Source organism: Meleagris gallopavo, chromosome 7 (assembly GCF_905368555.1).
Source record: "Meleagris gallopavo chromosome 7, MGAL_WU_HG_1.1, whole genome shotgun sequence".
Classification (NCBI taxonomy): Eukaryota; Metazoa; Chordata; class Aves; order Galliformes; family Phasianidae; genus Meleagris; species Meleagris gallopavo.
The window spans coordinates 17,329,331-17,345,740 of NC_139410.1; the positions used below are offsets into that span (position 1 = coordinate 17,329,331).

Sequence of the window (16,410 nt, forward strand, 5' to 3'; positions counted from 1 at the left end):
CGGGGCCGGGCGCTGCCTCCCACGGCGCTGCGCCGAGGCGGCGGCGCGGCGGGTGGGTAGAGGCGCGCGGCTCCTCCTCTCGCTCGCCGGCGCAGCATGGCGGTCAAGGTGACTCCTCCGTCGTCGGGCGCGGGAGGAGGCGGGCGGCCTCTCCTACCGCCCGCGGGGCCCCGGGGGGATGCGGGAGGAAGCCGGCGGTAGTGGGGCGGCCGCGGGGAAGGGGCAGCGCTGCCTGCCCTGCCTCTGCCTGCCGAGGGGAAGCGGCTCGGGCCGAGGTCGTTAGTCGGCGCGTGCGGGACGGGAACGGTCGGGGCCCGGAGCTCCGCATCCTGAGGGACGGGCGCGGCGCAGAGCCCCGCGCGCTGGGACGGCTGTCGGCGGCACCTGGCTGACCGGACGGGTGACGGTGATCCGGAGTGTCGTGTTTGAGTCCGCTTATCGGTTAGATAAGAGAGCTGATACCGCTGCCTTTATCGGCGCGAATTGCGTTCTGTTCGCGAGTTGTGTCTGTAGCTCAGCTGGTGAAGCGTTACCTTACTTTTATTTGCAGGTGCCTTCCACCAAAAGAGCAGATCCTGCCGAACTACGAAGTATCTTTTTGCAGGTAAACAGACTCATCTGATGCTGCTTGGCCAGCAGACTTGTGTTTTTGGCTGTTTGTCACAGCACCGTCTGCGTGTTGGTGAGGGGACAAAATTGGTTATGTGGACAGAAGCTGAGGTTGCACGCAGGGTAGGGGGCCTCAGGCACTGAGGGGAGCCGCTGCTGTGTGGGTCGTGGTTAGCCATCGTAGCCTTACAGCGTTTTCTGAAATCTTTTCTAAATTCCTGTGACAGAAATGATTGCAACTGTAACCGAGACTGTTATTTTAAGTGCATGCTTCTGCGCTGTTCTGACTTCTATGGCTGTGTGACTTGTCTGTAAGCTTCAGCCGTGATCCTTCTGCAAATGGGTGGACTGTTGGCAATGTTTTCAGAATTTTGAATTGTTATTGTTAAGATTGATGTATTTCATAGTATTACCTCTCATGTAGGGCATTAGAATTGCTCTATCTGAATAATGGTGTTGTTTTATCCACTCCTCTTAGTTACAGCGAACCATCAATCTGAAAGGAAAAGCCAATCAATCTGTAACTTTTGAGAAGGTTTGAAATAGGTGGCTAGAACAATAGCAGCTGTTTTAGGTCCATAGCTGGGCCACTCATTTTTCTAAAATCACAACGGTATCTTTTTTTCTTTCCTTTTGAATATTGCATGCTAAATTCAAGAAGTTTTACTCTGTAAAGAAGGAAATAATATATAAATAAGTATTACTACTGTGTTCAGTTTTGGGCCCCTCACAATGCGAAAGATATTGAGGCCCTGCAGCATGTCCAGAGTAGGGCAGTGAAGCAATGGAAGGTCTGGAACAGAAGTGTATGGGGAGCAGCTGAGGGAGTTGGGATTGTTCAGTCTATAGAGAAGGAGACTTGGGGGAAACCTTGTCACTCTCTACAGTGACTGAAAGGAGGTTGTCGTGAGGTGGGGGTTGGCCTCTTCTCCCAGCTAACAGTGATAGGAGCAGAAGGAACGGCCTTAAGTTGTGCCAGGGGAGGCTCAGGTTGGGTATTAGGAAAAATTTCTTGTCAGAAGGAGTGATGAGGTATTAGAACAGGCAGCTCAGGCAGGCAGTGGAGTCACTGTCCCTGGAGATCTTCAAGAAGAGTAGATGTGGCACTTGGGACGTGGGTTAGTGGGCATGGTGATGATGCATTGATAGTTGGTCTAGATTATTTTAGTGGTCTTTTCCAACTTTAATGATTCCACGATTTTCTAAGTAATGAATTCTGTTGTGGCATCTCTGACATGTAGCTTTCAGTCCTACCTTATTATCTAATAAATACTAAGTAGATGGAGAAACCTTTTTGCCTGAGAGAGAGATTATGCTTCAACCATCGTTTGGTGGGATCTTTGCTCTGTACAATGGATTATTCTGACAGTGTTGTTTGAATGCTAAAATTTAGATTTTTGGAGTCAAGCCATGAAAGCCTAAATGTTAGTTTCAAGTTGAAGTTACTCTATCACAGATTCATTTCTTATTCATAAGACTTTTTTTTTTTTATACAAGGAATGCACAAATGGTATAAAGATGTGTGCTTCTGGAACATCACATTGCTCTTCTTGTGGACTTTTTCAGGAAAGATAATTCTGCATATTGGATTGCAAAAAAAAAAAACAAACCGAGAATTATGATATGAAAATACTTTATTTAACTTGGAAAAGTAGACTCAGTATGAATCTTCAAGTCAATAGATGTACTTGCTTCTCGAAATAAGTATTTGAAGTCCTTGACATTGATGATACATGAAAAAGTGGAGAGGAGCTTAATCTTGAAGTTGTTGATATGACAATGTCTGTTTTAGTAACCTAAAAAGCAAATACTCCACAGTTGATGCCCTGAGGAGTCAAAAGTGCAAAAGCTCTCATCTCCCCTTGAGTGCCTGAGGATTGTATTAAAAAACAAAAGACAAGTTACTCAGACACACAGTTGCATAGGAAGAATTTATATGTTTTTGGGAAGATGGGCTATAGAATTTTAGAATTAATTCTAGTTGAAGATGATATTATATTAGTTTGATAGATAGCAAGCAAACTTAGTTGCAAACATTAACAAAATCTGAAGAGAACCCAGTCTTTCCAAGACTCGATTGTACTGTCTAGTTATGAAATACTCTTAGTGTTGCACACTTCAAGGGTCAGATATGTTGTGCTCTTTCCTGAGGGTGCAGGCCTGTTCTGTCAGCTTCAGTTAAAGGGCGTGCATTCCTTCTAAATTTGGCTTCCCTTGGAAATGGATGCAAGGCAAGATGGGAACTCTGGGCCCCTTCGTCACTGACCTTATTCTTAGAGAGTGTACTTAAATTTCCTTCTATTCATACATATCCTCCAATACAATAATGCCAACTCCTCTGTCAAAGTTTAAGGTATATATTAACGGATGCTTGACTTCTACCTTTCTCAGAATTTCTGAAGCTCGCTATGTGTTTTATTTTAAATCATTAAAAATTTAAAGCTTCACTTGTATGAGCTAAATGTTATGCTATTATTTCTATATAATCCATTCCCTACTTGCAGAACACGGTTAAAACGTCACTGTATACACCATCAAATAAATCACCTCTTAGATGTTTACTAACCACTGACTTCAGTGACAGCCATAACAGAAGAAAATCAAATCTGTGAAGGATCAAAGACTTGCATCAAATGACAGTTAACAGGTATCTTAGCGAGCCTTCATTCTTTTTCCTTAAGCAAGATACAGTCAACCCTGAGGAAAGATAGCTGAATGATTCTCTGTCAGCTGAATGTAAATGAAACCTGTTCAGCAAAGTGGAGAAATAATCATGATGACATTTTCAAATTTTCATACAGGAAGCACTCCCCCCACCTCCCTTAAAAATGTCCTGAATACTCAGAACTGAGACTAATCTTACTAAAAATAATATATTGAAAATACTACAGGACTCTTTTGTTTTGGAACTACTTTCTCTTCTGCCATGATAGAATTGTTGGGAGAGAAATCTCTTTAAACTGAAAGCTAACTGACTTTTCAAACTATGCATCACTTCTAGAAGTGTGGTGATACCTCATACTATGTGGTACAAATAGAGTTTTTGTGTGTTTGTATTTTGTGATGAGGTTTACAAAAAGGTCATGGAAACTCACCGTGTGCCTGAGGCAGTCTATAAATGTACATTAAGATTAAAAAAAATAAAATAAATAAACAGTAATCTAATTCATGCCTGAGGAAAAGAGAAATTTAATTAGTGTGTCATATTTTATATGCAAATTGAAGTTAACAATTGCCTTGTCTAATTGCAAAAGATACGTAAGCTGTATGGTGAAAGTGTCACTTGAGGACAGATTTTGTAAATACGTGCCAAAAGGGAATAGCCTAGCTACTTTGTCAGGCCTTAATTTATTGGCTTATGGCCAGGCTCTTTCCAAATACCATGACCTTCTCGTATGGAGCTGAACGTATCTGTCCTTTGATTATTTTAGTCTCCAAATTTTTAACAAAATTTCCCGTACACCTAACTCTAACAATTCGTTATGTGTGATATACTCAGATAAATTGGTGCCTGAATTTAGAAAGGCAATAGCATTTGCATTTTTTATCATCTTTGTAACACCCTCAATTGTCACGCAGTTGAATTCTGTTTTCTTTAAAGATGTGTTCAATGCTCTTCATATTCTGTGGTCCTTTGTTTATAAAACTTCAGTCAGATTACGTGTGTTGCAGCAGAGCTGTACTTCATAACGTGCTTTTTAGTCATATCAATATAAGGCTGTATGGGAACTGCTGGTCTCGGCCTGAACCTCTGATTGAGCACCTGAGGCAAGCAATGAGTCAGCCACGGGAGCACAGGTGAAGGCAATTCAGCTGTGCTACAGGTGCACCTCTCCTAGACCCCATTTAAGTGCTGACTGCCACTGAGGAAGGATCTCTTTCTGGAGATTGCTCCTAGTGGAGAATATTGTGAACCTACAGCATCGGTAAGCATTTTCCATTTATTATTCTCCTGTTACAATAATTTTACTTAGCCTAACTTTCCTGAATATTTCTTAGTTATAACATCTGTATATTCATTGATTACGCAAAGGCTGGGAAGAGAACCTTTCCAAGCCGTTACAGTGAAGCCACGCTTTCATCACGTCATCGCGTCGGCAGCAGCGCTGAATTGTGGGATTCCTGTCCGTTGCTCTGTGTTCCTGTTCTGTGGAAATCATCTGTATTAATTATGGATGAGTGAAATCATTTACTGTAGTCTTGCGAAAATCTCTTATCACAACCATGTGGTGTGGTAGAGATGAGGAGTTGTGGAAGAGTTGTGGGAATCTAAGGGAGGTGCCTGAGGGGATTTTGGTGCTGATACTCTATGCTGAAACAGCATCCTGGCAGAATGTGGTAAAAGGAGCATAGGAGACAGAAGTGATTTCCTTAATCCTAATAGAATGTTACAGCTTACCAGGTATGTTGTATAGGTGGCATTGTCATTCCTGTGGGTTCCTGGCAGGGGCTCTTTTTGTTACTCTTTCACAAAAACCTGTCTCACGTGACTCAAGATGTAACAGTATATAGTGGAAATGTTGCAAATGATGGATAAGGCCTTAGATTGAAGTTCAGATTTCCTTGCATAAATGTTGCGCTATAGCAGATGGGAATGGAGTGAACGTTGCCTTTTCTGCAGAGAACTCTTAGGCTGATATCCTTCAATGGCTGGAGCCTAGGAATGTGTACTGCATTTGTACAAATGAACTGAAAGCCAGTACTTCCATTTCACACCAATATTCTCATGAAACAGCCGTGAAATTTTGTAACGTTGTTTCTCTGAAGGAACATGTTTTTATGTGTATGTGTGAAGATTTGCATTCTGTATACAAGTAGACTGATTGTACAGGAGGAGATGGATTTAAAGCTATTAAATAAGCTTGCTTACAGGTTTTGTGAGCAAATATGCTTAGAAACATTCAGTCAGTAAAATGCATTTGATTGCAGTAAGTTAGTGAACTAGAAATCTTTTATGAGCTACTTTTCTACGTTCTAGCATGTAGACATAGTTTAATCTTACAATCTGAAAACTTAAGTTTTGTATCTAAGTTTATTGTTATGTCATAAATAGAAAAAAAAATCTGCAACTGTTCTGCCATCTTGAATTATTTTTTATACATGATCAGTAAATTTGTTATTTAAGTGAGAAATGCCAAAGCTGTTCATTTCTGGACAAACAAATCTGAAAAATTATTTCTCACAAAAGGAGAAAACAGTTTAAGTATGTACAGTAATTATGAGTGATAGTGATTAGGATCAATTAATTAGAAGATGTCTTGTACTAGAAACTTTGAGAGGAAGTTTGTACTGTGTTTTCACAGTGCAACTGCAATTGAAAAGCTGTAGTTGTAAATTTGTGCAATTACCTGACCGTTTATGAAAATGCATGATTGTCTTTTGGTTTTTTTTTTTTTGGATACATTATTCCACAGGGACCACATGGACAACTAGCATTACAATGCAATTGCATGTTTTAACCAAATCCTTTAATTTAGAGCAGTTGAATGCAGTTGCACTGTTTAAGTGATAGTCAATAAAGATGCTGATTTGGTGATCACTGATAATTAATGTCTAAATGGATTAATTGTTATGTGGTTTTGTTTTTTTTTTTGCTATCTCTCTAGTATGCCAGTGTTGAGAAAGATGGAGAGCGTTACATGACCCCAGAAGATTTTGTGCAGAAATACCTAGGACTCTATACAGATCCACGTTACAATCCTAAAACAGTACAGCTGTTGGCTGGAGTGGCAGATCAAACTAAAGATGGGTGAGAATTTTGTTTTCCATTAGAAGCCTGTAATGTGTTGGTAATGTGTTTCTTTGGTAATTGCATTTTCCAAAATGCAGTATTGATTTTATTATTCTTCAAGCTTAATTAGATAACTTTTTTTTTTCTCTCAAGTGCAGTAGACTAACTTTGTGGAACTTGAGGAAAAAGAGACAATGATTAACAGTGTAGAGTTCACTTTTAAAGGAGATTTGGCAATTACTGCAAATGCAGAGGAAGATACACCGTAAATCAGTTTAATGCAGTCTGACTGCTTTGCAAAAGTTCTTTTTTGTGTACTCGCATCCATGACTGGATACTAAGAGTCCTTAGTATGCACAATTAAACATGGAAAAGTGGAAAAGGAGTACAATTCGTATCAAACAACTGAGGACTTTTTTTAGTGTTCTGGCTATTAGGAAGAAGAGACACTACTGAGTATATGAAGCAAGAAGGTGTTTGCCTAATTCAGATGAGGTCACACCACATACAGCTTTTCTGGCATTGCTTATAGGTGATATTGCTTGCTTTTAGACTTCTTTCTGAAATTAACATATAAAATGTCCATTCCATTGAGGTGGTACCCTCTAACCTATTTGTCTTCAAAGAAGAATCTTCTTTTGCTGTGTGCAAGCATGGGCATTTTTAAGTGAAGAGATCAAGATGAATCAGAGAAGAGGTCAAAACTGCAGAAAGAAGGGAGTGCATTATAGAGAAGAGATGGAAAGTTGCTGTTAAAATAAAATGTGTAAATAGATATCATTTATATTCATTTGAAAGTCCCTTAACTTCATTGGTTTTATGAGTCTGAACCAGACCTTTGACATCACTTAAATGCTTTTGTTTTTCTATATTTTGTTTAAGAAGGTTTTACTAGTTTGCACAGCATCCTGAGCAACTTGCACAGTGTCTGTACTTTACAAACAGAATTTTATATGTAAAAAATGAGAAATTTTATAGTAAATGAGAAATATAAAATCTCCTATTTGATGTAATGATAGCTTCCAAAAATAAAATTGCAGCATTTTGATAATAACTGTAATATATGTGTGTGTGTGTGTGTGTGTGTGTGTGTGTGTTTGATAAATCCAAATAACTTGTCTCACTGCTTGTAGTACGTGGCAGTAGTTTGTTGTGTTGTTTCAGATTGAAAATGCACAGATTAAAAATGTACACATCTGTTGAAGTAATAGTCTAACTGATGACTGCTAAACCAACATGTTGAGTACCTTGTTTCTCTGAAAGCTGTTGATTGTCTTTTAGGGTGTATGTTTCTTCAGAAACAGTAAGAAGTCAGTAATTTTTTTTTAATTGCTACCACAGAACTTGACAATGAGACATCGGGTTTTTCTGTTGTTCTCTCTGTGAATATAAGCTTTTCTTAGGTGCCTTTTTTCTAGTCTGGGTAATGTTGGAAGTGAGGTAATCAGATATGGGTAAGTGTCCTCCATCTGGTTCTGTGTGGAAACATTGAACTTGCACCTGTTGATATTTGGCTGAAATGTATTCTCTTAAGTGTTGTAATCTGTATTTCTCTACTCATTAATTCATGTGTGAGTACTAGCATTCAAGAGTGCTATACCCACATCAATCATTGGTTTACTTATTTTTGCATTTGCATTATTCCTTTTATAGTTAGCTGTGATATGCCAAAATCTTGCATCATCAGTACAGAGAATTTAATCTGTAGCATTAATAGTTATTGTAGTCTTCTGCTGAATTCCAGTAATACATTACATCCTTCCACGGTCTTAAAAATTAATTTATAAAGTCCAAAGAGGTATCACTATTCTTATTTTGTACAGATACTTGTGAATCAAAAGACAGTCCAAGGTCACGCAGCAAGTAATTGAGAAGCTTTGGTCCCGTTATGAAATTTCATTCCTGTATCAGTTTTCAAAATCTGCTAGGCTTGCCTGACAAGGTCTAAATTAGAGTTGTCTGTTATCTGTTAAATGCAGTGGAACTTCACTGATGCTGCTATTAAGCATTCCTGTATCACAGATTGCTGGCACTACTTTTAAAATTAGGATTAGGGTACATATCCTTTATTAATAATGTACTCACATATAAATGCGTCAAAACCACCTTCTCAGTTACAGAAGTCCTATCTGATATTGTAGATATTCAGGTTTTAAAATAAAAAAAAAAAACTTCTGCCTTCAAACCTGCAAAATTTCAGTAGTCGTTTCAGATTCTACATTTTAATTGCCTGTTTCTGGCTACTCTGCCTATCAGCATATCATTCTTAGAGTTTGAAAGTGGGTTCTTCAATGAGCTCCTGAAGAAAGAGTCAATGTTTCACTTTGTGGACAGTCACAGCAAGGTTATATGTTATGTCCAAAAGCTGTGTTGTGTGGATAAAGAGCAAAAAGTTGTAGTAGGAAACAAGGAAAGACAGAATAACTGTAAGCATGTGGCTTACTTTGTGTGCTTTTGGAGAGTGACAATGCAGAAGAAATAAGAGGAATGGAATTTTTTAAAAATGATAACAATAAAATAAGAGTACAGCAGATTCACAGAATGATGCTTAACTAGTGTTTGGTTGGGAAGCTTGCTTGTTCCATTTAATCTACCTCTTGTTATTTCCACCCTGATGGGATTGCTGAAAATATTCCTGCTTTTAGACATTGCAAGCTGAATATATAGAATATATAGAAGGGAAGTTGAATGTATCTATCTCCTATTGCTGTAGGCACTGTTAAAGGGAGCTTTCTGGAGAATGATTTCTTTCAGGTTCAGGCTTCTACAAGAATGAATTCTACAGGGATCATCACTTGATTTTTGTCTGTCATAAACCTTCCTGGTTAGGAATTAACACTAGATTTGCGCTTGTATGTGTGATGTGTTTGGAAATAAGAATATTCCCAATTATTTGAAAGATTAATAGTATCAAAGACTCAATTTCTTTGATACTAGACCTTTATCTATCAGGCTCATCCTTTGCGTGAAGTTGACTTTGCGTCTGGAAAACCATTTTCTCATCTTTGATTTCATGGATAATGTACGAGAAATTAATAATGTAATTCTATGTTTTCCATGTCTTAATTCCTTCCAAAGTCGCATTTTTTTCTGCATTTTCTGTATGCTGCATATATGCATGTATGTTAAAATACATGATCTTGTTGAAGTATCTCAACTCTACTTTGCATATACTTTGACAAAGACTATGTAAGCTATGTAAGACTATGTAATGGTTAGATGTTTTTCCCCTAAGAGGATTTTATATGTGTGTTTAACAATAAGTGATCTATTTATGGAGTAATAATTATGAGCTAATGATTTTCTGTGGAAGTTACTAAATGTACTATCAAATTTACTAAAAGAGTTCATTTTATAAATTCGGATCATTTATGTACATTTAATGAAATGTACCACCTACAGAGATATCTACTTGTTTTAACAACATCTAACTAAGTAGTACATTTTTACTTAAAAATGTTGAAAATTCTTATTCCCACTGACAATTTATTTGATGTTAAAATAGATATGCCATCGCTTATGTCTGTACTCAGGAGCCTGAAACTGAGTGGAAAACTCTCATCAATCTGGCTGTTGTTTTTAAAACCTAGGGATTTTGCTTGCACTGTTTTGAAAGGCCATGGCATGTGCCCACATGACATATCCTTATGGATACACAGTGCAGTTTTGTTGTTCTGTGCCAACATGATCACTTATCTTCTGACTTGAGGCTTGTCTTGCTGTAGCTTCTCTTATGTAGGATCTTTTCTTTTTTTTTCTACTTGTCATAGTAAACTGAGTTTCTCTAGAGGAGTTCTTTGTGATTGTCGTATTTGTGCATCCATTCAAGTCTGTGTGTGTGTGTTGAAAATGAGGACTTCGGTTTGTATGCAGCATTCTAGAGATGTTGTGAGAGTCCTGTCTGGCGATACTGCTGCTTCCTCTTCTCGACTAAAAACAGGTCTCCTGATACATCCTGAGTTGCATTTTTCTGTATGGTGAATGTCTCACACATGCAGCTCATTGTCTTGCAATGAAGTGTTACGCTCAAATCCTTAGCTTCCTTGATCATGTCTTAACTCTCCAAACATTCTTGTTTCTCTCTTTCTTGTCCTTTCCTTGCTTTATATGACCTTCAAGTTCATGTAATATTTGAGGTGTAATTTTTTTAAATATATACATAGTAAAGTATAACTTTATTATGAATATGTTGTTTTAAGAGTATATATATTGTATAGGATCTTCCTATGCTTACATTAAACACTTTTCTTTTTCACGAGAAATATAAAAATTATTAATTATTATGTAATTAATATGTTATTAAAATTAATATAACAACAGATCCTTGAATTTCATGCTGATAGAACTCTTATGGATTTTTTTATGTATCAATTTTTAAGTGCTGTCTGTGTAAATTTATATTTATGAGTTAGTAAAGAGTCCGTACTCACTGAGAATTGGTTATATTTTGTTATTAGTGGGTATGAAGAACTCCACTCCTCTTCTGGTACAAGAAAGTGAGCCACATAAAGCTTAAGTAACTACTCAATTATAACAAACAACTCTTTCTATTTCTAGTATAGAATCTTAACTTTTGAGTAGTAGAACTTAATTTTAATAATTGAATCAGAACACTTAGAGCATCAAGTACAAAATGTTATTGATATTGTGTATAGTCTGTTGAAATCTTTATAACTTCTGTATTTTCCTTTGTAGGTTGATTTCCTTTCAAGAATTTTTGGCATTTGAATCTGTTTTGTGTACTCCAGATGCAATATTCGTTGTTGCTTTTCAGTTATTTGACAAGAATGGCAATGGAGAAGTAACATTTGGTAAGAATGTCTAAAAAAACAACAAAACAACAACAAAAAAACAAAAACGGTTTAAGAAAGTAATAATAGTAGGAATGCAAGAGTAGCTCTCATAGCTAGAAACACACTTTACATAGTGTTTTACTCATTTCCTTAAACAGTTTGCATGAGTAATTTTTTTCTTCCAAGTTTTACAAGCTTAAAAAATGCATAGTAAAAATATATTTTGTTCTATCTTTTTGAATCAAGATTTTTCATCTTCGTGGAAGTACTTAATACTGTTTTGTTCAGAATCATCCTAAGTGAAAGTCTTATGTGTCATGAATTTTGATCTCCTTCATCTTGAGGAGTTTTTAAAATTTGTTTAGATTCTCCTCATCTCTTTGCAGAGTTGTCATTAAATATGATAAGGGTTCAAAATAAAAATGAAAGAGATCTAATCTTTTGAGTTCTTAGTCTAATATTCCAATTGAGCAGCACCTTTATATAATGAATGTAACTTCTAGCTGATTAATGTATTATTACAAAATTATGAAGAAACAATGGTTTTTAAGTTTCTTTTTTTTTTTCTCTCAACATATGTTAGTAATTGGACAAAATTATTTAGGCTAACTTTATGACGTCACTTAAAAACATTGCAGTTTAAGGAGAACTAGGTTTTGTATTAAAAAAACTTTGTAGTTCTATGAAAATTAGATAAATGTTATTTAATGAAAATTATATGTTATTTCTATCCAAAAGAATAAACTGCTCAATAAAGAACAAACGTACTGTGCTTGGATTTGTAACCACTTGCTGTTTGTACTACTTCATTTTTATGGAAACTCTTTCAACTTTGAAAAAAGTTGAAACAAATAATGCATGTGTCTTTGTATGGAAACACTGCTCGAGTTATGACATCTATTAAATTACATGATTAACTGAATTGTCAAATACTAAGCAATTTGGACACAACATCTAGAATTAAGCTAAGGTGGAGTCAGTAAAGGTAGACAGAAAGCAGACAAACTATCACAACTGGTGTGACTATGTTAATGATCGTGTCTGTAATAACCTCACTAAATGAGGATTATGTACTAGCTGATGCAAACACAGTTGAAATAGTTGGTTCTGTAAAACAACAAAAAACAACTTAGGTGATACACAAATTTCTCAATCAGACTGAATTGTTGCTTTCACTGTTATCTTAAAGCTAAAAGAACAATACAGACAAGAGAAACTAAAGCAGTTGCACATTTTTTTTTCTCCATGCCTTTCTCATATACCTGATATACCTCAAATAGCAAACTTGCTAATGAATTTAAGATTTACTAATGACCTCTTGTTTTAGCAAAATAAATTTTATTGTAATTATGACTGCATTTAATTGTAAGTTGTATCATATCCGAAGTACTTAGTTTTGTAGCTCCTTTTCATTTGCATTTTGTATGTTGTTGGTAAAATGGGCTACTTATTTTTACTTTGTAGGGATATTATGCAAATTAATGTATGTAGGAAAAGTAAAAATGATGATATATGACATTTGGTAACTCTGCAATTTATAAATTGATCTTGTTTCCTTTAGAGACTGTTTCTTAAATGTGACCTGCACTCTTTCATTTTCACACCACATCAACAGAAGGACATGGAGTTTAGTTTCATGTAAAAACAGGAGAATATATTAGGATTTTCCCAAGTCTTTGGAGGAAGATGATCAAGGTGAAACATGACACTTGCGCTGCTCATTTTCTTCAAAGAATCTTTCCCAATGGCTGAGGAGGAAGGAAAGACTTGATCTCTTCAGTTAGTAGACTTTGCATTCCATGCAGGTCTGAATAAGTAAAGATAATTATAGATTAAGATTACTACACTGTGAAATGTAACATACTGTATGCATCTCAATATGTAGAATTTTTAATATATAAACATCTAAAAGTCATAGTAAAATATTAAGCTTAGCCAATTAGTGTGTAAATTGCTATTAGACATGTCATCTCACATTGGTAGGTAATTTATCTGGACTACAGATAAACCACGTTGATTACAGGAACAAACACGAGTCAAGATTTTCTATCTCATATGCAGTGCTTTGGGAATGTAACTGTATTGATTCTGAAGCTAACTCAAATCAGCATGTCATGCTGTAATTGAGATGGATTTATTGAAGTTTTTCTTCACTGTGCTTTTAGAGCAAGGAGTGGAAATGTTGGACAGTGGAACACAGGATTGGGATGGGTGGACATGAGATAACATTGATGTATTTAAGCTGGTCTCAAACCGTAACACTAGAGGAAAAAAGCCATGCTGGCTCCGATCCCATATTCTTCTGCACCCAAGCTGGTCATGTCCCCAAATCATTTCAGTACGACTGTATGGCATTTTCAAAAATTGCCCTAATCTATTCAAATTTTTCACTTATCTGGAGGGAGTTAAGTGTTTGTTGATTCTTTAGACCTGGCTGTATGTTTTAAAGTTGTTCCAGGGAGATTCCCATCTACTTTCTAGGATTTAGTTACTGTCATGAACTCAGATTGTATTTTAGCACTTAATCTTCTTGCAGTTCTCTTTACCTTCAATCTGTGATTTGTCTCTGCAAAAGTTTGCTTTCCAGTTCTCCAGCGAGGAGCCATTATGTAATATACATTACAAAATAACCCATGTCTTTCGAGTTGAAAAATTGAAGAGGGCAATTAATTTTTTATTCTTTAGAAAATGTTTGATAGAAATACAAGTCCGCTATGTGGCACTAATCAACGTCTTTGTCAATGCAATATTGTGTTAATTCAATTCATGTTGTTGAATTGAGATGCTTTTTGTGTGCTGAATTTGATGCTTGGATGTCCTCTACTTTCTTATTGCTCTGGAATATTCTTCCAGGAATTTTTGACATCCTGAAGTCTATGACTAACTGCCACAGATGTACTGGTAGTATATTGCAGTTTTTGTATTTAAGATCTGTTGCAAGAAAATTGAATTAGACCTACTTCATATGAGCAAACTATTTTAATAACCCAGTGATACAAATGGCGGTGTAATCCAAATTAACTTTTTAATCATGAAGAATAGGGGGAAAAAAATTATGATTAAAAGTTTGCATGTCTTCATAAAAGATTCCTAGGTTAATATTTTATGGGAAATGTGTTGATGATCCCTTACAATATTGCTTTGATCATTTTTTTTATATCATTTAAAAGATAACAGCTAAGACAGATAAAGTGTTATTTTTTCCCCCATGTATTATCTTTCTAGTTTTGAGTTTCTGCCTGTAGCCAGAAAAGAAGAATCATTCTTTTGTTTTGTTCATGGCGTGTAACTGACCAAGCTATTTAACATGAGTGAAATATTTAAAAGCAGACCATGAACTTAGTGCTGTTCCACTAAGGAAGAGCTGTAAAGGAATTTTGACCTGAATTGAGGCTAGAGCAAATCTTCACATGAAATCTGTTCAAGTTACTTAGAGATGTTCTGTACTGAAACAGATGCTACTTGCTGCAAAAAAGGCAAGTGTGACTATCACAGAATTTTCTCCCTAGAAATACTTTTTTCTAAATGTAAATAAAATCTTTATATTTTATCCCTTGGACAAACCATACAGTGATCAGAACTGTATGAGTTCTAATTGGAATATACAATTTCAAGGCTTTTTGCAGAGTAGAGTCACCGCAAAGAAAGCTATTCTCTGATAAACTGGAGCATTTTGGAGATCATTTTTTATTTAAATACCTGTGCGGATGTGGATAGATAAACAGAGCTAAAGCAGTGAGATTTGGAAACAATTTTACTACCTTCATGATTATTCTGTATTCAGAGTTTTAAAATTATTTTTTAGAAAAATGGAAAATATTTATGAAACCAAATATAAGGCTTTAAAAAATATCCTGCAGCTCAACGTAACATTAAAAATATTATGTAGACTATAATGGCTCTTCTTCCAAGACATGAGGAGTATAAAGGGATTGGATAACTATTACTCCAACTATATAAAGATTACAATGCCAATGAATGAAATAAGCATCGATGTAATGAAATTGTTTCAGATGCTGAGTGTACTGTGGTACTGAAATCTCATCCATCTATTTTCTTAAAATAATCATTTGCCAACAAATTTTAATCTGGGAAAGGAAGATTCAGATTTGCTTTAAACAGGATGTGGTAGGCATGAAGAAGGTGAGTGAGAAGAGTAAGAGAAGGGAGTTGAATGTATGCTGCTTTAAGTCTCTGATTTTGAGTGTTATTTTTCAGGAAATACAGATCACTCCTAGTACTCACTCTAACATTTCCAAAAGAGCTGTTAGATTGAAAATGCTAGGAATTGGAGATAATCTTAAGAGTTCTGCTTTGTGAAATATTATTTGCAACCATAAAGGCTGGTAACTTTTAGAAGCATAGACAGATAGATCACGTGACTGTGTATCTGAGGATGTAAGAAAAACACCGTGTTCTTACTAAGTGTGCAGTAATATAAAGCTGCAATTGACTTTCTCTTTGCCATACATTGCCTGTTTTCAAGCTGCCTTTTGCTTATTACCTTCTGACTATGTAGGATACAGCGATGTTTTTCTTTTCTCTGTGGTGTTTTTGTTTTATGATTCTTCCTGGTTTAAGCCACAGTTTCAAACAGTTTGGAGCAGTGTTTAATGGGAGACTTCCCTATTTTTTTATAGTAATAAAGGACTTAAGAACACAAGGAGATCGCAAACATTATTCATACTATCAAGTTCAAAATCAGAGTTCAGCAAGAGGGAACTGAAAAGGAGAACTCTACATTAAAATTATATAAACAATTTGTTATTATGGCTGTCACTAATCTTGAGCAGAATCACTGTTGTAGTCTTTTAAAATAAGAGTAGAAATGCAAGGCTACTATTTCTATTTTAGTTTTCTCATTTGTCTTGCCACTTGTCTTTTTCACTGTATTCATATTTGGATCACTATTAATGTACATCTGCTGCAAAGCTCACAATAAAAGTCCTTTTATCTGTGATTATTTTATGCTGAAAATGAAAATATGTGAAATTCGCTGTTAGTAGGAATAGTGAAAAATAGCAGCATAGAAAACATTAAATGCACGGTGCACACTGAGGCTGAAATTCATACAAATGAGGCCACAGGTAACTGAGCAGACATTTAAAAACAACCTCTTAAACAACAAACTTCTAGCATATTTATGCTAGTGCTTAAAAGTACCTCGTTTATGCTTGTGTCTAACAGGCATGAAGAATGTTGTCTCAGTTGTGAGAGGGAATGGCAAAGAGGCTGATTGCGTTGGAATGTTGAGATTTTCTCTCTGAATTTTGAAGA

General features: G+C 36.1%; 1 protein-coding gene across 4 annotated transcripts in view; it reads left to right on the forward strand.

Annotated features, from left to right (window-relative positions):
• Positions 1 to 2: 2 nt before the first annotated feature.
• SLC25A12 (solute carrier family 25 member 12) overlaps positions 3 to 16,410 on the forward strand; it is a 45,812-nt gene continuing 29,404 nt past the window's right edge. The window contains exons 1-4 of one of the 4 annotated variants that reach the window (XM_085228386.1): positions 3 to 108; positions 551 to 604; positions 6,216 to 6,358; positions 11,036 to 11,151. In XM_085228386.1, the coding sequence (XP_085084512.1) occupies positions 97 to 108; positions 551 to 604; positions 6,216 to 6,358; positions 11,036 to 11,151 (325 nt within the window). In that variant the 5' untranslated portion in view covers positions 3 to 96. Of the gene's footprint in view, positions 109 to 417; positions 442 to 550; positions 605 to 3,551; positions 4,536 to 6,215; positions 6,359 to 11,035; positions 11,152 to 16,410 lie in introns of those variants that run through there. The other 3 variants (XM_085228384.1, XM_010713745.4, XM_085228385.1) reach the window with 3 other exon arrangements.